Source organism: Petromyzon marinus, chromosome 29 (genome assembly GCF_048934315.1).
Source record: "Petromyzon marinus isolate PM22_M1 ecotype Great Lakes invasive population chromosome 29, UKy_Petmar_22M1.pri1.0, whole genome shotgun sequence".
NCBI lineage: Eukaryota > Metazoa > Chordata > Hyperoartia > Petromyzontiformes > Petromyzontidae > Petromyzon > Petromyzon marinus.
This window is the reverse complement of record NC_133695.1, coordinates 11,280,164-11,304,764: the sequence shown is the minus strand read 5'-3', so window position 1 is coordinate 11,304,764 and position 24,601 is coordinate 11,280,164. Positions and strand designations below refer to the sequence as shown.

The window sequence follows — 24,601 nt, the reverse complement described above, 5'->3', positions numbered from 1 at the left end:
TGAATGTCCAATTGCCGGCTCAGGGTTGCCAAGTTAAGAGCTCGACTCCATGCTTATTTGAGCAGCGCGACATCTTTGATCACGCAGATATATGCGACCAGAGCGCATTACATCTGTTCGGACTGGGCCTACTTGTGACAATATTAGTGCTCATCAAGTTGTGATTACCAATTGTCGAACGTAGGTTCTTTTAAAGTTGGATAATTAACAAAGTGCAGAGGCTCTGATGAAGTCTGAAACGTAAACATGGCATTTGTTTGTTTTTTCAGAAAATAACTCAAACATCACAGGGAAACTAGTTCAAAGACATGCTCCTGTGGAAAGCATGCACGGTTTCAACAGTAATCAGCGATCTGGCTGCCAGAGCCCTGAGACTGAAGTACCATGGTAGACAATACATGTTAAACACACGCATGATCTTAATGGGGAAAAGTCAAAGACTAGTTTTGTATGGGTTGGAATAATTTGCCCGATCGCGCGTGAATCGTATGCAGTCGGAGCACTGAGAAATAAACTCAAACCCCACTGAGCATCTTGGATACCGGAGATACCGGCATTTTTATTTAACCAAGTTAGTGCATGTAATTCATCACAGTAAATAGAACTGCACTTAAGAGCGAACAATTAAATCAATGTCCCTGCCAATGGCATTCGCACAATTCATTTAGGTTAAAACATCTTTCACGTAATGTTATCCAAACCAAGCATTCAGTGCAAGCGTCAAAAATGCTTACATTGGTTACATATATCTTATTGGTTCTTTCGGTAACGTCACGTAGAATGGAAATATTTGTATTTTATTTTTGTTTTATGTTTTATTTGTATTATTTTATTTCCATTCTACGTGGTGACTTTACCGAAAGAACCAAGATGAATCCCTGCAGTCACGAAAGCTTTAAATCGAAATAGTTACATATAGTATTTATAACTGTGCACTTTTCAATGTTAATTCTACATATTAACTCAAGTATGATGTACATTCCTTCTTCATCAGATGTATTCGACACGTGCGTTGATTTAAAAGGAAAAAAAGGCAAGATGTGAGATTCAATATTCACTTTTAGGCATCCTACATCCGGTAATTACTATAATTCACCGTTTTCAATCCACAGCTGAATGAACACCTCCCCACACGACACAGCCAGAATTAATGTAATTCTTACCCATTTAAATTAACCCCAGAAAAACCTAATGTAGCTATCAAGACCACATTTTTTACAGGAAAGTCCGAACTATAGGATAATTCCTTATATGAGAATAAAATTAAGTTCCAGACAAATGAGAGAACACTTCACGTAGATTTGTGCATACAGGGACTCCTCTACTTACAAACAATCGACTTACGAACTTTCAGAGATATGAACAAACCTGTCCGTATGTCCAATTGGCTGTTAGGGCCGAGAGTCGTAAGTTCAACCACCGCGCAATAGATGGTGGTGGTGGCATCTACATCTGCAGAACGTGAAGAACCACTGGCATCTACATCTAAAGAAGATTATACAACTTTTAAAGCCATTCCTCGGAGTTTAGTGTACATGCCATACAACATGTTTGGAATCGACAAGAGTAAGGTTTTACGTACGAACATATCTCTGGAACCTAATTCGTTGGTAAATGGAGGAGTCCCTGTATGCTGAACTTCTTTCGCATCAAACAGCCAACCATGCTAATCGGAGGTGCGGAGGCAGACCAACACAAAATAGTCGTCCTTGTCATGCTAAACTCTGGCCACATGGCCAAGCGTCGTGCTGGTAACGCTCAGCCAGTTCCCAAACCACAACGACGAGCACGACCCAACACAGACCACTTTTCCCTTGATCCACGGACATCCCGCCTGACTGACCGTGGCTTCTCATGGGCCGAGTAGGGAAGGTGTGCTCGTGGAGTGGTGTCGCAATAACAGCAATACCGCACTACGCCTAAATATACCACGTTCCCCATCACTTCCTCTACGCGAGTAGAGGGGCAGTAAACCCAATCGCTCTTGCCTCCCCTCACCCCGTGGGTACCTGGCCTAGTGGTTGTCTTCCTATCTGGCCGTGGCGGTGCTCACCTCATCACCACCGATGGTGAGGATTGAGGTGAGCCCATGGCGATTGTAAAATTTTCACCAATACTCAAAGCTACGTTTCGTTGGGCAGCACCACGTTACGGCGTGCAAGCGACGCGGCACGGCGACACAAACACGGCTCGTGAATAATTTCGTGTGAACCCAGTTCACCCGCTTAATCGTAGCTTGCCGCACTCCTATTATTTTATTTTCTACTGTGCATGTTCTCTCTATGTCCTCATATTTATTATCCTCATGTCAGCTTCATAGCTTCTTCCATTCGCTCAGCAGTAGGTCCACAGCGTTCGCCAGGTTATCCACCACGCCATCGGCCTTCACGCTGGGATGATGCTCATCCGAAGGCCTGCACGGACACGCGTGAAAAACAAATGTAACTCACGGCCACGATATACAGTTACATCACCTTCACAGGCCAACCAATGGTGAATTTCACTCCACGGATACAAATTCACCAGGGGGGGGGGGGGGGAGCTCGTCTTACTTACCCTGAAGACTCATTCTAGCAGTAATAACTTCAGCTGCCTCGGACTTGATATGCAAGACATTTTTTTTTAAGTTTGTACCTTTTGGGAAAATATGTACGGGTGCCCCCCATTAGCAGGACTGTCAGGTGACACTCAGTATTGCACAAGAGTACTGCCAAGTATGGCACAGCTACGGAACACGTTAGCTGCCACAGCTGCAAAGTATTTCATCCGCAAATAAAATTGTGCTCGAGAGTTCTGCCGCAGATTCATCCATTAAATTGGACAGTGCCCAAAAGGGCTTAATTAAATACAAATGAGCCATTATAATCACATTTTAAATCAGGTAACATTGTGTTCTACCACTGGCATGCAACTGAAAGAAATATCTATTCAAATGAGTCATGCACACATTAGCAGAGAAGCAAATTTAGTTTTATAACATCCATTGCAGCGAAGCTAGAAAATCCTGGGCCCAGAGGGCCATTGGTCACCTAAGCATTACCATCCATTAAATACAAGGAAAAATACACATCAGTCAGTCACGACCTTTAGGGTATTACTCAATCAAGACTGCTGGAACTACCCAAAGTAGCAAGCTTTTTTTTTTCAATCTCTCACATCCTTCAGTTACCAACATTTACTTACATGAACTTTCCCGTGCGGACCTGCAGTGCGGAGATGCCACACAGCTGAGCGCCTCCGACATCATTCACAATGTCATCGCCAATCATCAGCACCTGCACCGGCGCACGCAGGAATGCAATACTCAAAGCCCGCTAAGGCGGGCACAGCATCCGAACAACCGGGCGCCAGTGCCATCGTAGCCTTTCGGTTTTGTGATTGATAAATGGTCCGATCGCGTAAGAAAGATGTCTGTTTCGTACACCCTCCTCCACTCGACAAAGCCAATTAGTAAAGCCGTCGCGTGAGCAAACGTGTACATTTATTACCGCTTCAGCACCACAGAGATCCGCATACGTTAACAAAAAAAAAACTGGGCACGAACGTTTCGCCGGTAGTCACAACCAGCATCATCAGGCAGCTGGAGGGTGTACGACAGGCATTTTACCTCCACGATCTGACCCGAAAATCAATTGTGAATCGTAATATTGGTCACGAAAGCCCACGTGCTAAGGCACCGATTTCCTTACCTGGCTGGGAGTGAGTCCCATGTCATTCACAGCTGCCATGAAGAAGGCTTTTGAGGGCTTTCCAACCACCTCCGCCTCTACATCACACGCGTACTTGAAGACAGGATGCACACCACACACACACACAGCACGCACGTCTCCACATTCAGATCCCATAAATATAAATGTGTCGTTAAGCCAACCAGCACCCGACACAGCCAATTAGTAAGGTTTGTCACATAAACAGAACGTGCCAATTAGTTACTTTTCCAGCACACCGGTGTGTTGGAGAGTAAACCCACAACATTCACAATTTGACTACGACGTTTCGCCAGTAATTACAACCAGCATCATCAGGCGCACAGTCAGAGTTGTGAAGAAATCCTCCTGTTTCGGTCTTAAATAGAGGGATAAATGTGATGTCATCACTCTGAGCCAATCAGATGTGAAGCCCAGAGGAGGCGGGGAGTCAATGTAGTCATATAAATTACAATGCATCTCTATTATTAGTTGGATTATTCACAGTTAATCAACACACACTGGCAGAGCCAGTGGGGGGGTGGGGGGGTGGCACGTTTCCCCCAATAAACTCCAATAATTTCGATCGGATCATTGGGGTTTATTAGTAATAAATCGGCATTTTGCGACCCCCACTGCCACTGTGTAGCATATTATTACGTGCCAGGGACTCTATGAGATGAGAGGACAATAGTCCGAGTCCACAATTGGCAATAAGTAACGGCAAAGCAGTTATCAGTGACTCACAGAATTGTGCGCAGTTGTGTATACAGTCCAGAGACTTCCCTGAAGGCATCGACACCTTCAGCGAGCGCGATGCCGATCACACAACGCGGTTCGCAATTCGACCCTCGGTCGATGGCTGCGTCATCGCCGCACACGCGTCGAATAAAAAGCAAGGGACAAGTCCTCACTTACTAACAACTCCTCTATCATTTTTCATTTCTGGATGGGTTGCCCCCCCTACCTGAAAATCCTGGCTCTGCCATTGAACACAATGTACATTGTGTATGTACATTACTGACCCTTGGGCCCAAAAATTGTCTCAAAGGTGGGCCTCTGCCGTTTTTGGCCCTAAGAAATCGTTTCAAAATTGAGCCTCTCACAGTTAATCACTATCGACCTGTACAGGCATGCAATGTCTAAGAATAAAACGGAGGACATTCAAAACACCAACTTTAATTTCTTAACGCTCATCGAATGTATATAGTATGTCATGAGTTGATTAGCCTTTTGAGAATCATACATTTGTTTATTTTAATATAAACCAGCACTACCCACGCATTTGCGTGGGATGCACGGATGGGATCGGCAGGGGGGTGCCTGAGATCAGCAGGAACCGGCCCCACCACTGTTGGATGTGGGTGACTTCATCACGCCTTTGTGTTTGTATTTGGGGGCAGCGAAGGGTTATACGGCTTGGATCTCGGAGGCAAGGCCGCACACCACAGTCTTCGATTGAGCGACTGAAGAAGTTTGTGCTGAAGAAGTTTATAGTACAAATGGTAACCCCAAGCCAGTTCGCGATTCATTGCATAACCATTTCATACCCAACTCCCCACCCCGTACTCCTGTGCACGCGACCTTCCCCTCCATCAAGTGTCCTCACTCTACCTTCCCCATGCTCTTTCTCGCTTCCCTTTCTGCCCTTATCGCAGTCGACCCTCAATACCTCCCCTGTGCAAAAGCAAGTCAAAATAAATACATCTTGTTCTTCACAATAGCCCAGTGCACACGTTCACCGAAAATGTGAGGTGCTCTCACATTTTGACGCTGTATTAGTCGTGATTTTTGTTGTTTTATTTTTTACCTACGTGACTTTACCGAATAGAACCAAAGAGTATGGATCCTTGCAGTCACGAAAGCTTTAAATCTAGAATTAGTGATATAAACTTTGCCGATGAAATCAATTGCCGCCTTGTTGTCCGTCCACTCCTGCATGTCGGCCACGGAAGTTGTTTGACCACACTTCACCATGCTAGTCAGTGCGGGTCGGTGAAGGACAGAATTCAGGACAGGTTCAGATTTCACTCGCATTGGATGTTAGTCGTAGTTGGAGACCGAACTCATGTTGGTTGTTACTGGGTTCGCGCCGCGGTCCACTAACCCCTGCGCCACCGCTCCACCCCTAACGAAGGTACAGAGCTTGATTTTGTCATCCTCTTCTATAATAATTCCCATTTTCTGACGACATCCTTCATCCGTCACACAGCAAGTCTACGATTTACTGAATCCTCTGTTTTGCCGTGATGTGATCCAACCCAGCGCAAACAAATCGAAATCCAATTCTACTTTCACCGCAAAAATAGAGTTTTGGATATATTCTTGGTTCTTTCGGTGAAGTCACGTAGATAGAAAATAAAATTAAAGAGAAATTCAAATTAGCGGTTTTTTTGCTTTTATTTTTTTATTTACTTTGAATTTAATGACATTTGTATTTTCTATCTAAGTGACTTTACCGAAAGAACCAAGAATATGAATTCCTGCAGTCACGAAAGTTTTAAGTCAAAATTTAGAGTTATGGACTTTTACAAAGATGTCATTTCGTCGCAGCCTACAACGTATTTATATTTACAATAAGCAAAAAAAAATCACCTCTAATGCTTTCATGTAAGCCCCAACATCCAACTTGAGCCCATCGGTCTCCTTGTAGTATCTCCTGTGGTTTAATTACAAGGCAAACAATATCTAAATTTAATAATACATAACAGCATTTCCCCTGGTTTATGACTGCAATATCAGTTGGGATTGTTGCCGCCGCTATTACGTTTAAATATGAATCACAACTTGAGTTCATGTTACACGGATAATCCCGTTCAGCCAGTTTCCTGGCTACTTAACAATGGATATCCGTGGTGCACGAGTACAGTAACAAGACAAATACATCAATAATACGAGGAGCAAATACAGGGTCCTTAAGCAGTATTACACTACAAACGAGGCATTAACGTCGGTTGTGGACGCACAATGTTGCACACTGCATATATAGCATGAAGAAATACAATGAAAGCCAATAATATAACAACAAAAATTAGACTCACAGTATCGGGAGATCCAATCAAGCTACAGGAAAAGTCAATGAATAGAAATCAATTTTCAAGCTGGATTTAAAAGTACTGACAGACTCCCGATTCCTGAACTGCCAAAGGAATCGCAAACTATGATAAACTGGTGAAACGCTGCACTAACAAAACATTGGCATTGACGCGAGCAAGACAGGGTCTCTGCGTCGCAAATCATAATGGCAAGCCGGTGTGTGTTGATGACATGAAACTATTCCCTTGCACTCCCTCGTGTGTAACTTAGGGTGCAGCACAGGAGCGGGAAAACGTTCCGTGTCACAGGCGAGCAGCAGATGTACCTCGTATATTCTTTTCCCTGACTAAGTGGCGCACCAAGACCAGGATTCCCATTTTTGTTGTTTTTAACTCAAACGAATGCCAACAAGCAGTGTGCCAACTGGCTTTAATCGTCGATGTAGATGAGGTCACTGCATTGCGAACCGACAATATTATTCACAATTTGTTTTTTTTACAAAGCGTGGCACGCAGGGATGAGAAAAAAGCATAAAGGATAACTATTTGATGCGATTTTCAAGAGTTTACTGCTGCGTGCCAGTCATCATCCAAAATTCTGAATTTGAAAATCGCCAACTGCTTAAAACAAAACGTGTAAAATAGGCTCTTTCCCTGATAAAAGTACCCCTCACTTAACCGATTCAAAAAGACCAGAGGCATTTTATCAATGCATTAATTGTCAAACGCACGAGAATGTGAAGCGGATAAGGATTGATTAAAAAAAAACGTACTTGCATGGCCACTGGTGCATGTACGTTTGTGATCGGGAGCACAGTAAAAATGGCAGGTGAACGTAGCTCCACATCTAACATCAGCTCAAGACATAGAAACCTCATTTGCTGCAGATGCCCCCATGGCCTTAGTTTAGCTTAATTATTTTTTGTTTTCTTTAACTGGCTGCAAACTCAAAGAGACCAGGCAATAGTGGCGTTTGCAAAAGTGACCTGAAATTACCCGAATGACAAATCAATCAAACATAATAATACCTCGAGGAAAATAAAACTAAATCGGAGCAGAACAGCAACTGCGTTTAAGGGGATAAAAATAAATTAAAAAGAATGCAACAAATGCACATCAATACTAAATCAAATCAACTGTCGAGTATCATAAGTGAGCTCTGTCAAATTACGTTGAAGACACGGCCGAGCGGGAGTGCGCTTGCCACATCTTGTAGCTAGAGATTTGCGGTTTATGCCCCCCAAATGCCCTGAGTGATACTGCAGGTGTATTAGCCACACAAAAATGAACATGCCACCCGCATCAGAGTGGACATTCAAGATCCTGTGACGTCGTCAAATCGAGCAGGCCATGCGTGCCGGAGTCATGGTGCCAATTTTGGACAAATTTGAAAAAATGTATCGAGGTCAACATCACCCCCCCTCTTGAGAGCCCAATGCCACTTGCAGGCTGGCCGGCTGCGCTACTGTGCGCCGCACACAGTTACACAGCTGTCATCGTTGGAGGTCCCCTAGGCTAAAACATAAAAATAACTGCAGCTGGACATTGGAGTGATTGAGATCAGATTAGTACGGTTGGCTACATACGGTGCGAAATAAATCCAACCCACATACACACATACAGGGCACACTTTGACATGCTGCGGTATTTAAGCGTCCTTGAAAATTAACGTATTGGCGGTACACCGGTGGCGCGCAGTATATATATTAAAAAAATCCCAATAATAATTTATTTTTCCGCAACCCCGGTCAGAAAATCTTGCAGGTTCCGTCAAAACCAGTTCTCGTGACGTTGATGCAGTCGGAAGACAAACATCATGAGCGGCTGAACACAGAGAAGCTTCACAGTCCGTTGCCGTATAGCAGCACCCAGCCTGGCTGCTCCGTGTTCCAAAGGCAGATTTGACTCCTCGTTGCCCTAGACTTGGTCGGACGGTTCCTGGATTCAACAGAACCAAATCAACGGTCAATGTTCACCTTTTTTTAATCAAATCTCAGGAGGCTGAATAAACGTCTGAATCGCGTCAAACTTGGTGAGAGGATTAATTCAAGATTGATCAAACAAATGTGCTTATTCAAATTTAGATTTTCGACTGCTTTATGAGGACCGGCGGTGGTGTGTCTTGCTGCGCCGGGTATACTGCCAATACGTCCAAATACAAATTCCATCCTTTTGAAAATTCTACCTTCATCGAGTAAACAAACGTTAGGGAAAGCCTCACAGACAGTTTGAGGAGAGCATTGCCTGGAGAGGCTATCGTGCACAACACTGACCCCCTGCCCAGGGAGAGGAGCACGGGCGTTTCGAGGCCTAAGAGGACGCGGAACGCCTCGTTGAGGCTGTCGTACGTGAAGAACTCGGCCGCATCGCCCAGCACCACACAGTTGGGGTCGCTCACGTCCAGGCCGTCAAACTCCGGCAACACATCTGCGAGCACATTCGGAGAGGGAGACCCGAGCGACACCTTGTTTTACTTCACGCGCCAAAGTCTTTTTTATGGACCCTACATGAGATAGCAGAGGGGATCTTGACTGTAAGATCGGCAGTGGGCGGCGTCACGGTGGTGAGATGTTAACTACCCCGCTTGGTATAGAGGAGGTCGTGGGTTTGATCCTGACCCTGACGCCTGTATATTTGGAGTTTGCCTGTTCTCCTCGTGCTCGCGTGGATTTTTCTCCACATTTAGAAACACGCGTTCAGAGTATTGGGCTGCTATAAATTTCAATGTGATAAGCCACTTTGTTGAGCTATCATTTGTGGCTGGGTCGCTTTTGAAAGAGAGCAACATAGCCCAGTGGGCCTTACCTGGTAAAATAAAAACAGCTATAGTTCACCAGAATCGATTCAAGCAAGCCTGGCTCTGCTGATGAGACACTGTATGTTGAAACCAATCCAAAGTTTGCGCGTCTTGAAACCAATGCTGCTGGAATAATGCACAACCCAGAAGGCCGTGCGGCTGATGGGGTTGAGTTAGAAATACTTTTCTTTACGTGGAGAGATGGATATGTGAAGGAGGCATTCATCATCTATTTGTTTATTGTGACTTATATTCTCCAGAGCAGCGCTAATTATTGTGTCGTGTGTAATGGCAGTACTGAAACTCATGCAATAAAATTAAAATAAACTTAACAGCTTTACCTCAACCCAGGCTCTAAACAATGTTGGTTCAGTCCTCTGACGTAGGCCTCAATACCCTGGGCCATCCAGTCACCTCCGTTAATAATAACTCATTTAAGTGCGTACAGTTTACCAAGTGTCAACATTGAATCAAAATATAAAAAAAATTATGATTATGAACTAAAATCATTCTCAACGTGAATTTGTGTTCACCTTTATCGAGTTTTGATGACACAAAAAACATGCACCGTGTGTGCAAACAGCGCTCTCAGCCTTAAACAGGAAACCACTAGTGCAGAAGAACTACATCGTAGTCAATTTGTCTTCGATCACCATCAATACGTTAAGAATATGCAATCAACCGACAGGCAGCAATGAAAACAAAGATACAGTGAGGGAAAAAAGTATTTGTACCCCTGCTGATTTTGTACGTTTGCCCACTGACAAAGAAATGATCAGTCTATAATTTTAATGGTAGGTTTATTTGAACAGTGAGAGACAGAATAACAACAACAAAAATCCAGAAAAACGCATGTCAAAAATATTATAAATTGATTTGCATTTTAATGAGGGAAATAAGTATTTGACCCCCTCTCAATCAGAAAGATTTCTGGCTCCCAGGTGTCTTTTATACAGATAACGAGCTGAGATTAGGAGCACACTCTTAAAGGGAGTGCTCCTAATCTCAGCTTCTTACCTGTATAAAAGACACCTGTCCACAGAAGCAATCAATTAATCAGATTCCAAACTCTCCACCATGGCCAAGACCAAAGAGCTCTCCAAGGATGTCAGGGACAAGATTGTAGACCTACACAAGGCTGTAATGGGCTACAAAGACCATTGCCAAGCAGCTTGGTGAGAAGGTGACAACAGTTGGTGCGATTATTCGCAAATTAAAGAAACACAAACGAACTGTCAATCTCCCTCGGCCTGGGGCTCCATGCAAGATCTCACCTCGTGGAGTTGAAATGGTCATGAGAACGGTGAGGAATCAGCCCAGAACTACACGGGAGGATCTTGCCAATGATCTCAAGACAGCTGGGACCATAGTCACCAAGAAAACAATTGGTAACACACTACGCCGTGAAGGACTGACATCCTGCAGCGCCCGCAAGGTCCCCCTGCTCAAGAAAGCACATGTACATGCCGGTCTGAAGTTTGCCAGTGAACATCTGAATTATTCAGAGGACAACTAGGTGAAAGTGTTGTGGTCAGATGAGACCAAAATGGAGCTCTTTGGCATCAACTCAACTCGCCGTGTTTGGAGGAGGAGGAATGCTGCCTATGACCCCAAGAACACCATCCCCACCGTCAAACATGGAGGTGGAAACATGCTTTGGAGGTGTTTTTCTGCTAAGGGGACAGGCCAACTTCACCGCATCAAAGGGACGATGGACGGGGCCATGTACCATCAAATCTTGGGTGAGAAGCTCCTTCCCTCAGCCAGGGCATTGAAAATGGGTCGTGGATGGGTATTCCAGCATGACAATGACCCAAAACACAAGGCCAAGGCAACAAAGGAGTGGCTCAAGAAGAAGCACATTAAGGTCCTGGAGTGGCCTCGCCAGTCTCCAGAACTTAATCCCATGGAAAATCTGTGGAGGGAGCTGAAGGTTTGAGTTGCCAAACGTCAGCCTCGAAACCTTAATGACTTGGAGAAGATTTGCAAAGAGGAGTGGGACAAAATCCCTCCTGAGATGTGTGCAAACCTGGTGGCCAACTACAAGAAACGTCTGACCTCTGTGATTGCCAACAAGGGTTTTACCACCAAGTACTAAGTCATGTTTTGCAGAGGGGTCAAATACTTATTTCCCTCATTAAAATGCAAATCAATTTCTAAAAATTTGACATGCGTTTTTCTGGATTTTTTTGTTGTTATTCTGTCTCTCACTGTTCAAATAAACCTACGATTTAAATTATAGACTGATCATTTCTTTGTCAGCGGGCAAACGTACAAAATCAGCAGGGAATCAAGTGCTTTTTTCGCTCACTGTACAACTGTAGACCGGTTTCGTCCTTGGTGGGGCACATCAGTAGAGTAATCTATGTTCACCACTGCTTGTTTTCAAGTCATTAAAACATTAAATAAGCCACATTTACGTCATATGTGAACATCCGTAAGTATGGCTCAATCATTGATTGGTATATTACAAGTACACTAAATAAGAGTTTCTGCGAGTGTATTTAAAATTGAGCTTTGAAGTCAAAGTTGCTTTGAAGTCCAGGCTGCTTTGAACCATCATTTAAATAATGCAATGTGACGATGCGAGTGTAAGAGAATCTCCCGTCAACTGTTGTTGACAAGCCGAGAATATTCCACCATCATCAGTGTACCCAGAATGTCACGTTGCTATGGTCCAGACTTAATGTATTCTCAGAATTATAAATGTTAAAGAAAAGGTTGGGGGCGCATCTTGTAATCTGACAAGTGCATGCGTCTTCGTCCTTGTGACCAGATCTGTTTAACTTTATTGACACCGGGAAACAAAGTTCCGTTCAACATATAATGTGGAGAAAACGGTAAAATTCAGCCAATCCGTTCCACTCACTAATAAACGAGAGCATTGGTTTTTAAAAAAAATTTGGACTGATGATCTCTTAAATCCATTTGAATAATCTCACAGGTCCTCATGAGGCAACAATTTAAAAAAACTGGTCATCAAAAGGCATTATTTCACACTGATTCCCACCAGGCTCCTTTCCATAAAATAGTGTAAAGTGCAGTTTACAACTTTTAATATCCACTGTATCACTTCTGTATGTATATGCTATGATGAAGGGGCACTGCCCAAAACGTTGCCTCTTATTTTCGTTATCTCTTAAGGCTGCATTCACTCTCCCCCGTCTAGTTTCCGCTCCTTTTCTCTACTCGCCCCCCTGCACCGGGAACAAACTTCTCCTCCACATGAAGCAAGTAGCACCCTCTCCCCGTCTCGTTTCCGCTCCTCCCTCAATACCCTCACCTCTTCTCCCTGGCCCATCCTTCGCTCCATCCCTAGGCACCCACCGTCATTCCCGTACCCACTCACCTCCCTCCCCATACCCCATCACTATTCACCGCATCACCTTTAGCTACCCTCATCGCGTTGGATAAAGACGCTATATAAATATAGCATGAGATCGTAATTGAGGAGTGCGTTGAGATGTGTTTTCTTCTTTCCGTCACAGTGAGAAGCGTTGCTGTCGCATGGAAAACTTTGGCACTGGATGAAGAGCGACAGGCAGGAGGGAGGAGCTAGCATCCATATCCGGCAGAAATTATCAATGCTTACGGCAACAGTTTGAGGAATGATAATGGCTTCTGATTGGACCAAACCTGTACTATGCACAGCAGAATTATTCTACGGGTACCACATATGTCTACATAACTCCAAATAAATATATACTCGCTCCTGCACAGTACTGCTAATAAATCTGTGTACAAGTGGAAGCCGCTCCACTGCTGCTCTTTAAAACTGAAATGGATTTCTTCTTGCTGATTATAGTTAAAAAGCCTTCCCTTTTTATTATGTGCCCTATCCTGCTGTATTCCATGTGATGTCTCTTTTTTGACGTTAGCTATGGCTCTTTGTATGAATGTATGTTGACCTTCTTGCGTAGCCAACCGCGCTAATCGGAGATGCTTAGCTTATTGAAATGTTTACAGGTGTTGTTTCTTGCCGTTGGGTTTTCACACCTGATGATGACCGTTTGCGCTACAGTCGAAACGTCGTGATAATTTTATTGTTATATATATTATTATTTTATTGTTTCCCTTCAACGTGACTTTACCGAAAGAACCAAGAATATGAATCACTGCAGTCACGAGAGCTTTAAATCAAAATTTACAATACGTTAGTCACAAGATTTATATTGAAAAAGCAAGACAACGGGTACAACTCATGGCATGGCAAACACGCAATGACACTGCCTAGTTGTGAAATGGCAACTACATGTACAGCAACTAGTAGCAGGTACATTCCCTGCTTCTGATATAGCAACACGTTCCACGGCGTGTGAAACACATAGGTCTGCAGCTATATTCTGCTCACCGTTAAGAGACTGCCTTTTCACGTACAGAATGCAGGCCGTGTGTGCTGGCGTGAAAGTTACACATTCAAAACATTATTCACAGATTACATAAATTGGGTAAAACATCACAGCAACATTTCCACCCTCCCACCTACTGGCAGGTTATACCCATCTCTCGAACATAATTCCTTCATTTCGTCGTAGACACTGGTGCGAGGGGGATGGTTATTTTTTATATGTATGCTTTTGGCCGATTTGTTGACCTTTCTTGTACTTTGCACTCCTATCGTGTTTTGTACTGTTTGTTGTTTTGCCGTTCTTACCCCGTGCCCCTACTGGACATCTTTGAAAAATATCTTTAGAGCGCATCGGATTCCTCCAGTGTAAATAAATATTCTGATTCTGCATCACAACATCGACAGGCCGATGCGCACATCTCCTTTATGAATGACAATTGAAAGACAGGCCACAGCCGTGTGATTGTGGCCATTCAACCCAAACTATAGCCCTTACATTAAACCACTGCAATCTATACTCCTTCAATGGAAGAATATAATAACCACAAGAACTCTCTTTTCGTGGCTAGCCAGACCTCGGCATTTAGCTACCGATCATATTGCCGCAAATATAACCGAATGCCTTCATTACAGCCTGGTGCTGGAAGGAAGAATGCCGCAATGCATCACCAAAAATCACAATTTACCCTCGTCACCCACTGCGCAATAGGGATCGGGGAATTTATCCACCGCCGTAACTTTCCGCAGCGGTTCCAGCCCGGCGCAAACCTGAAAGCAACGCGCGCAAAAACTTTTTTTGGGACTTTGCGATGGACGTGAGCCGCGACCCACGTGAACCACGCGGGCCCCCCCCACCCTCCCACTCCCCGTACCACGATGCAGCAGCAGGTGCGGGCGCAGGCCCCTCTGCTGGAGCAACTGGCGGGCGGCGGGAGCGGGCGCCACGATCTCGCCGGCGTCCACGGCGTAGCCCAGGCGTTGCAGCTTGAGCGCCAGCCCCTCCCGCGTCACCTGCGTCTCGTTGGTGCAGAAGCGCAGCTTCAAACCCGACTGCTTAATCCTGTGAGACGGCCGAGCCGCGGGGGGGTGGGGGGGGGGTCTTGGTAAGCCAGCCAGGCCGCATCATGCACTTGTGCGTGATATTTAACAAGGTTTTCATATGAAGAGATACAACAAAATCATGGTTTTTTTTTTTTACACTATATTCAACTATTCGTTTTTATTTTAGCAGGTAAGACCCACTAAGCTATGCAGCTCTTTTTCAGAAGCGGACTGGCCACAAATGAAAGCTCAATGAAGCGGTTCATCACGTGTAAATTTATAGCGGCCATATACTCTAAACGCATGTTTCTAAATGTGGAGGGAAATACTGGACCCGCAGAAAAACCCAAGCGCACAAAGGCAGAACACGCAAACTCCAAATGTACAGCAGCAGGCGTCAGGGTCGGGATCGAACCCATGACCTCCTGCATGCCAGGCGAGGGAGTTAACATCTCAACACCATGATGATAATAGGCTAATGCTAATCGTAAGATGAGCACGATATACTGCACACAAAAATGTAACCACACCCAGTTGTTGGTTCAACAAAGTCTTTACATATTGACCTGTTTTTACGTATCTTTTCAAGGTCAGTGTTGCCATGCTCAAATATGCATTGGCCACACTCTGAAAGTGAGATCCAGGCCCTCCACAGAACTGCCACTGTTGATTTCCCACAAAGTGATCGCTGTTATATCGACTGTGGAGAGCTGATTGGCCGAGTCATACACGGACAGGAACTCAAGACCAGATTGGAATATATTTAGTCGCTAATTGAGTACGACCCATTGGTCGACAGGCCTCGAAGGAAATACATGGGGCAGTACAGTGATGAGCCGCAGACCCGAAATTCAAACCCAAGACAAGGAGATTACAGCCAAGCTATGGGCTTCTCAAAGCTGCACCAAGGTAAGGAATGGTAACATGTCAATTGTGCATTAACAAGGTCTACAACACACACATTTCTGACAAAGTGCAATCATTCATATGGCTGGTCTCCAACATGAATTAGCATATTAGATAAACACCAGTTTACTTCTAAGAATAACAATGATGACGGTTTAGGGCTAAATAAAACGAAATGTTGATGATTATAATGATAATTATGACGCTGTTACTGCAGCTCATGATGATGATAAGCCACCGACCCCCACACTTCCACCAAGCCCCCCCGTCTTTTGGCGACCGACTCCACCAGACACCCATTTCATGCCGAATTTACCTGGGGGAGGCTCGGGACAGGTGCCACCGATGTTAACCGTGGCTGGGAACTGAACTCAGGTGGCACAGTGGTTGGCGCAGGTGCGCCGACGGCTGCGTCGCAAAAAACCAACGTGCACAATTGCACACACTCGTAAACAAACGCACGTATGCACAGAAAACATCAACGCGCAAATGCGCACGCAGGGCCACACACAGCACAAACACCCACGTGCACATGCCATGGCACGGGCAAATCTCACGTATCAATGAATTATCCTCACAAGTTTCTTGTTCAACAGTGGGCTAGTGTCTTCTTGCAATCGTTCTTTCCTTCATGGCGATGGATAGAGAGTAGCAAAAACAAGTGTGGAATGCCAGTTTCAAAGGGCAAGCATTGTGTCTAAATAAATGGGCTCCTTGTACTCTTCGGGAATATTACCAGCTCTGCTCTGTGGCGGACACAACGAGAATAAGACGCAACAAATCCAAACGTCCATTTCATCGTGACCAATGCCGACAATTGTATCTTTAAACAGGCATAGTTTAGCCGAGTTGGTGGTGGCACAAACCTCTAATCCAGCACTGTCGAGTCGGCGAGGGTTGGTGCTTCGTTGATCATACAAATCTTGCGAAACTCCCTTCCCTTGAGGAGGTGCCATACCCTAGCTTGCCAGGAGAAACCAGTACAGAAAATAATGTGGATTCCACCCGTGCTGTCTGTATGGGATAGAGAGTTTCCCACTCACATGCGTGCATTGTTTTGAGCCACACAATAAATTATTCAGAGCAGCTCTCAGAGGGACAATGAGCAGGCTAACTTCAGGCAGTACACATTTTTCTCGGACAAAAAGCCTCCTACTTTTCCACCAACAGTGTTTATGCAGTATGCTACACTTAACCCTTTCCTGTTCCAAGACGTCCGCAAGTTGCATGGTGGGGGTCCCATTCACCACTGAATCTCCGAACGTCCAAGCGGTTAGCGCTAATTTTATTTAGAGGCGTAGCGCCGCTGTTTTTAAAGACATTGTAATCACAGCAGAGAACTGCTGTAACACGACCGCACTCTATGATAGCTGGCGCCAAACTGTGCCACACGCCCTCACACAAGGTCATTTACGTCCAGTTTCGATGACATACGTGTATGTCATCGGAACGGAATTGGAAGAAAAGCTGATGACGTACACCTTCCCACTCCAATGAGAAAGGGTTAATACCGGTAAGTCTGAAAACATTACTTTCTTTATTAGTCCTACTAAAGGGTCTGAAATGGAAAACATTTCTGCAAGGTAAGCAACAGAAATGTCTTAACTTAAAGCTTTCGTGATTCCAGGAATTCATATTCGTTGGATCTTTTGGTAAAGTCACGTAGATAGGTTCAAAGAAAATAACAAAAATTACGTTTCGATCGCAACACAAGCGGTCGTCATCAGGAAGAAAAAAAACGACCACTTGTGTTGCGATCGAAACGTTATAGTTTTTTGTTATTTTCTTTGAACCTATCTACATGACTTTACTGAAAGACCCAAAGAATATCAACGGAAAATGTGTTTTGTTAAGATGAAGGATGTGAAACTTTCCACGGACAGACAACATGAGAACAAATGTATTTATGGATAGCATCAGGGTACACAACAAGAACATGAATAATAATTACAGAATGGCAATGTTAGATTTCTTGGACATGTAATGAGGAAATAACAGGAGACTGAAAATAATGTTTTGACTCGTACAATCACAGTTACAACATGAGCAAATTGAACAATTGGATGAAACTGGCACTAAGTATCTCGTGCACATTTCTAGGAAAAGAATCACGAACAGAAATAACGTGAAGGAAATTCATGATCGCCGACATCTTTGACAAAGGACATGGCACAGAGCGAGAGAGAGATCTTGAGCTATATTTCAATTAGTTAATGTTCAAATACAAGGCATTTACATGGTATCTTTTGTAAACGAAGACACAGGGTGGCTGTACCAGGGACTGTTAATCACATTTCGGAGAAAATACCGTGGGAAAAGCTCCGAAAGGCCTAGCTGTAAGGTACACCCCTTCGTCCCATCGTCTCCACCATTGACTTACCCACCTACAAACTGGCCCGATTTCTGTCTGAGACCTTGCAACCATTCACTGGTAAGACCACCTCATCTGTACTTAGCTCACTTGGTATCGTTAATTAAGGACATCTCACTATCTTCAGGTGATTTGCTCATTAGTTTTCGATGAAGTTTCTTTGTTCACCAAAGTTCCTGTGCCCGACACCATTGCAATCATTGAAGATTTGGTCCAACAAGGATTGAATGCTGATGTACCGGCCCGGGTGAGACATTGCCTCACCAACACATAAATCGCCTGGAATGGAACATTCTACAAACAAGTTGTAGCCAATGTTTTCATGAAAACAGACAGACGCCATCCAGGCATCCACTCTACGCCCGTCCTTGTGGAAGGGGTACATAGATGATACGTTCGTCATTTGGCCACATGGCCGACCAGCTCTGAACTAATTACTCAACCACATCAATTCCATACACCCAGCCATCAAATTCAACATGGAGGTGGAAAAGGATGGCAAGCTACCATTCTTGGATGTTCTAATTGAAATGAGACCAGATGGCTCAATGGGCCACTCTGTCTACAGGAAAGCAACCCATACTGATGCCTACCTAAAACCGGACTTCCACCACCATCCATCCCAGAAGAAGTCCCTCATCAAAACTCTACACCATAGAGTTCGATTATCTCCGACCATCATCACCTAGCCAGTGAAGTGAAACACGTGCACCAAGTTCTCAAGACGAATGGATATTCTGGTGACACAATCCGTAAAGCTATCACCCCAATTGTTGGGAAAGAACCATCTGAGGACCCAATCAAAACCATCATCTTGCCATACATTGCAGTTGTCACCAAAAAGATTTCCAAAATCATGAGCAAACACAAGATCCAGGTTCCATTTAACACAGTGCATAAAATACGTGATCGAATCCCATCTGTGAAGGATATGATCCCTGACATGCAATACCCTGGCGTCTACAAACTAAGCTGTGTCTGTGGAAGTAGTTACATTGGGGAAACTAAGCGACATGTCTCTGACCGTGTTCGTGAGCATAAGGTAGATTTGAAACATGAGAGGATCAACACTTCAGCCGTGGCTGATCATTGTCTGAATGTGGTTGGCTCACACGAAATGTATTTCTCTAAGACGGAGGTACTTTGCAAGCCCACTGGCTATCAACAAAGATTCGTTCATGAAGCCATCCATATATATATAGACACAGACACAATTTCAAGCGAGAGGATAGGTACAAACTCAGCAATCATTTGAAGGATGTCATCAACCAGTTTAAGTCATAACTGGCTGTGATGTTTTCATCTCGTCACCTTTCGATGTTAGTTTTATTTTATTTTTACTAATTTCTCCAGGGCACATGCGCTTACCCTTCTCTTGATTCTCTGAATTCATACTTAAAATAACCATCTCCGCTTGAAGTTGGGCATACTACAAGTACAAAAAGTTGTTAATTTCCCACATTAACATAACCAACTCCACTTGTGCTGGCCCCAGGGCCCTTGTGCCCCGCCCACTTTGTTGGGCGCACTGCAAGTTGACACTTGGGCTACGCCCATCTTAAACCTTTAAAAACAGCTTGTCTTTGGGAGCTCCCCCCACCACCCCCCTTTTTTCCACGTGAAGACGACCGCTTGTGTTGTGATCGAAACGTCGTGTTTTTTTGTATATTTGTATTCATTTTGAACGTATCTACGTGACTTTACCGAAAGACCCAAAGAGTATTATAATAATCACTTATCACATTGTACAATTCAATGCATGCATCAGGAGCATAAGAAATCGATTTCAATCGACGGATAGATGCATCGTTACACGCCGAGGGGAAATACAAGGGCAATTGCTTCAAGACCACGGTTTTAAATCTGGCCTGTGTGGACGGTTTAATGTCATTTCAAACCTGCGTGTGACTTCAATGTTTCCTCCACATATCTGGCCCTTTCCATAAAAAAATTAAGTACTTCTGCACATCCTTAAAGCCACACGCCCTTCTCTAAATAGATAACTTCAGCAACATTGTTTGGTCTGGTTTCGACATTCAGTGTCTCATCAGCAGTCAGGTCTACCTGAACCATTGCTTCAATACAAGCGACACTTTGGCCCGGTTTTCACATTAAGTGTCTCATCAGCAGTTCGGGTTATCTGAGCTATTGCTTCAATACAAGCTAAACTTTGGGCGGGTTTTGGCATTCAGGGTTTCATCGGCAGATGGCGAGGCTGACACGAACCAGTAACGCTGAACTTCCAGACGAGACTCGCGTGTCAATAGCAGAGGGAAAGTGTAGCCACAAACCCCCATCGATTGCGCTGTCCCGCCAACTGTGGACACTTTTTACAGGGGTTGCCTGCAACTGCTCACACGCAACTTGGTTGCAAGGATAAAGGGGCCATCCATTTAGTACGTACGCAAAAACCTGTCTAAACTTGACCCCTCCATCCCTCCCTGGGCTCACGTGTACGCTTGACGCACCCTCCCCGAAACCCATAGAACACTGCCGATATTTAATCCACGCAGAAACGAGCAAGGATTAATAATATGAACGTGTTGAAGTCCACCGCCCGGCTGCATTAAAGAATTAATTTGCGTACCTTGGCCACTTATTTTGCTGAGCTGCGTGATAGTTGCATTCAGGGGGGGGGGGCACGGTGGCACACAAAGCGTGACACCTCTCCCACAGTCCCACCTCTCCCGGTACTACTTGTTGTCTGACAGCTGAAGACACTGAACTGTGGCTCATTTGAAGGCCAATGTAGACAAATTATTATCGAGGCTTCACCACCACCCCCCCCCCCCCCCATTTCCTATGCGTATGTACATTGTCAGTAGACCCCCCCATACGCAAGTGTACGCATTTGGGTTGCCCCCCTCCATGCGTACATACTCAATAGATGGCCCCTCACAACGTCAGACAGGTCAAAGTTCAAGTGGAGGCGGCTGTTGCCCGCGACTCGGCGCACGGTGCTCATCAGTGGCCCCGGGGTTCCGCGTCTCTATGGGACCCCCCCCCCCCCCCCCTGTCAGGGGTTTGACCTGTTACAGCCGGAAGGAAGACTGTGTAACAAAAAATATATTTTACTTGTTCCTGGGTAGTAAATGTTGTTTTCTAATTGCGTATGCCTCAAAAGTAGAGAAAATGTCGATTATTCCCCAAAAACTTTGCTTTTGTGACCAGGATCGTGATATTTTCAAATTTACGTGTGCATTTGTGTCACTCACATAGAGTGCCTGGTCACAAAAGCAAAGTTTGTGGGGAATAATAGCCATTTCATATACTTTTGAGGTATAAGCAATTAGAAAATAACACTTACTACCCATGAACAAAATCGTGTTGCATAGTGAAATCAGTTTTTGTGTGCGTGTGTGTCGCGTGGCAGGAGTTGATTTAGTGCAGTCGCTCAGATCTCCTGCAGTTGCCGGCACCCCACCACAGTGCCCCCCTTCTCTCTGCATCACAGTGCCCCCCTTCTCTCCCCACCACAGTGCCCCCCTTCTCTCTCCACCACAGTGCCCCCCTTCTCTCTCCACCACAGTGCCCCCCTTCTCTCTGCACCACAGTGCGCCCCCCTTCTCTCTCCACCACAGTGCCCCCCTTCTCTCTCCCCACCACAGTGCCCCCCCTTCTCTCCCCACCACAGTGCCCCCCCTTCTCTCCCCACCACAGTGCCCCCTTCTCTCTCTACCACAGTGCCCCCCTTCTCTCTCCACCACAGTGCCCCCCTTCTCTCTCCACCACAGTGCCCCCCCCTTCTCTCTCCACCACAGTGCCCCCCCCTTCTCTCCCCACCACAGTGCCCCCCTTCTCTCTCTACCACAGTGCCCCCCCCTTCTCTCTCCACCACAGTGCCCCCCTTCTCTCCCCACCACAGTGCCCCCCCCTTCTCTCCCCACCACAGTGCCCCCCCTTCTCTCCCCACCACAGTGCCCCCTTCTCTCTCTACCACAGTGCCCCCCCTTCTCTCTCCACCACAGTGCCCCCCTTCTCTCTCCACCACAGTGCCCCCCTTCTCTCTCCACCACAGTGCCCCCCTTCTCTCCCCACCACAGTGCCCCCCCTTCTCTCCCCACCACAGTGCCCCCTTCTCTCTCTACCACAGTGCCCCCCCCTTCTCTCTCCACCACAGTGCCCCCCTTCTCTCCCCACCACAGTGCCCCCCCTTCTCTCCCCCCCCACCACAGTGCCCCCCTTATCTCTCCACCACAGTGCCCCCCTTCTCTCTCCACAACAGTGCCCCCTTCTCTCTCCACCACAGTGCCCCCCTTCTCTCTCCACCACAGTGCCCCCCTTTTCTCTCCACTACAGTGCCCCCCTTCTCTCTCCACCAGTGCCCCCCCTTCTCTCTCCACCACAGTGCCCCCCCTTCTCTCTCCACCACAGTGCCCCCCCTTCTCTCTCCACCACAGTGCCCCCCTTCTCTCTCCACCACAGTGCCCCCCCTTCTCTCTGCACCACAGTAGCCCCCTTCTCTCTCCACCACAGTGCCCCCCTTCTCTCTGCACCACAGTGCCCCCCCTTCTCTCCCCACCACAGTGCCCCCCCTTCTCTCCCCACCACAGTGCCCCCCCTTCTCTCCCCACCACAGTGCCCCCTTCTCTCTCTACCACAGTGCCCCCCCTTCTCTCTCCACCACAGTGCCCCCCTTCTCTCTCCACCACAGTGCCCCCCCCTTCTCTCTCCACCACAGTGCCCCCCCCTTCTCTCCCCACCACAGTGCCCCCCCCTTCTCTCTCTACCACAGTGCCCCCCCCTTCTCTCTCCACCACAGTGCCCCCCTTCTCTCCCCACCACAGTGCCCCCCCTTCTCTCCCCACCACAGTGCCCCCCCTTCTCTCCCCACCACAGTGCCCCCTTCTCTCTCTACCACAGTGCCCCCCCTTCTCTCTCCACCACAGTGCCCCCCTTCTCTCTCCACCACAGTGCCCCCCTTCTCTCCCCACCACAGTGCCCCCCTTCTCTCCCCACCACAGTGCCCCCCCTTCTCTCCCCACCACAGTGCCCCCTTCTCTCTCTACCACAGTGCCCCCCCCTTCTCTCTCCACCACAGTGCCCCCCTTCTCTCCCCACCACAGTGCCCCCCCTTCTCTCCCCCCCCACCACAGTGCCCCCCTTATCTCTCCACCACAGTGCCCCCCTTCTCTCTCCACAACAGTGCCCCCTTCTCTCTCCACCACAGTGCCCCCCTTCTCTCTCCACCACAGTGCCCCCCTTCTCTCTCCACTACAGTGCCCCCCCTTCTCTCTCCACCAGTGCCCCCCCTTCTCTCTCCACCACAGTGCCCCCCTTCTCTCTCCACCACAGTGCCCCCCCTTCTCTCTCCACCACAGTGCCCCCCTTCTCTCTCCACCACAGTGCCCCCCCTTCTCTCTGCACCACAGTAGCCCCCTTCTCTCTCCACCACAGTGCCCCCCTTCTCTCTGCACCACAGTGGCCCCCCTTCTCTCTCCACCACAGTGCCCCCCCTTCTCTCTCCACCTGGAGACGGCGTCCACGGAGCCGGCGATGGCCACGCCTCCTCCCGCGCCGCCGCCGCCGTCGTAGAGGACTCCGTTGATGTCTAGCAGCAGCCCTGCAGGTGGCGGGCCGCGAGCCCAGCCAGTCGCCGGGACCGCCATTGTTAGCGGGGGGTGGGGCTAGCGGGGGGTGGGGCTAGCGGGGGTGGGGCTAGCGGGGGGTGGGGCTAGCGGGGGTGGGGGTAGCGAGGGTGGGGCTAGCGGGGGATGGGGCTAGCGGGGGTGGGGCTAGCGGGGGGTGGGGCTAGCGGGGGTGGGGGTAGCGAGGGTGGGGCTAGCGGGGGGTGGGGCTAGCGGGGGGTGGGGCTAGCGGGGGGTGGGGCTAGCGGGGGTGGGGCTAGCGGGGGATGGGGGTAGCGGGAGGTGGGGCTAGCGGGGGGTGGGGGTAGCGGGGGGTGGGGCTAGCGGGGGTGGGGGTAGCGGGGGGTGGGGCTAGCGGGGGGTGGGGGTAGCGGGGGGTGGGGGTAGCGGGGGGTGGGGGTAGCGGGAGGCGGGGCTAGCGGGGGATGGGGGTAGCGGGAGGTGGGGCTAGCGGGGGTGGGGGTAGCGGGGGGTGGGGGTAGCGGGGGGTGGGGGTAGCGGGAGGCGGGGCTAGCGGGGGATGGGGGTAGCGGGAGGTGGGGCTAGCGGGGGTGGGGGTAGCGGGGGGTGGGGCTAGCGGGGGGTGGGGGTAGCGGGGGGTGGGGGTAGCGGCGGTGGGGCTAGCGGGGGGTGGGGCTAGCGGGGGTAGGGGAAGGGGTAAAGGGGGGTGGGAGTAGGGGGGTTTGGGGGGTAGGGGGGTAAGGGGAGGGGTAAAGGGGGGTTGGAGGGGGGGTGTGAACACCGAGAAGCGGGCACCGCTTGCCAGATCACAGAGGGAAAAACCTCTGTGATCTGGCAAGCGGTGCTTGCCCCTGTCTCTCTCATCTCT

General features: G+C 47.5%; 1 protein-coding gene across 4 annotated transcripts; it reads right to left on the bottom strand.

Annotated features, from left to right (window-relative positions):
• Positions 1-530: 530 nt before the first annotated feature.
• On the bottom strand, positions 531-23,830 carry LHPP (phospholysine phosphohistidine inorganic pyrophosphate phosphatase). 4 transcript variants are annotated; one of them, XM_076070561.1, is made up of 8 exons: positions 23,654-23,830; positions 14,739-14,926; positions 13,870-13,914; positions 8,995-9,148; positions 6,282-6,345; positions 3,690-3,782; positions 3,184-3,275; positions 531-2,414 (listed from the first exon to the last, which is right to left on the bottom strand). In XM_076070561.1, exons 1-8 carry the CDS (start codon positions 23,791-23,793, stop codon positions 2,315-2,317), a joined length of 876 nt encoding a protein of 291 aa, XP_075926676.1. In that variant the 5' UTR covers positions 23,794-23,830; the 3' UTR covers positions 531-2,314. The 4 variants fall into 4 exon arrangements, with proteins under 4 accessions (XP_075926676.1, XP_075926678.1, XP_075926677.1 ...); XM_076070563.1 differs by having other exon boundaries at positions 9,070-9,148; XM_076070562.1 differs by lacking the exon at positions 13,870-13,914.
• Between the last annotated feature and the right edge of the window lie 771 nt (positions 23,831-24,601).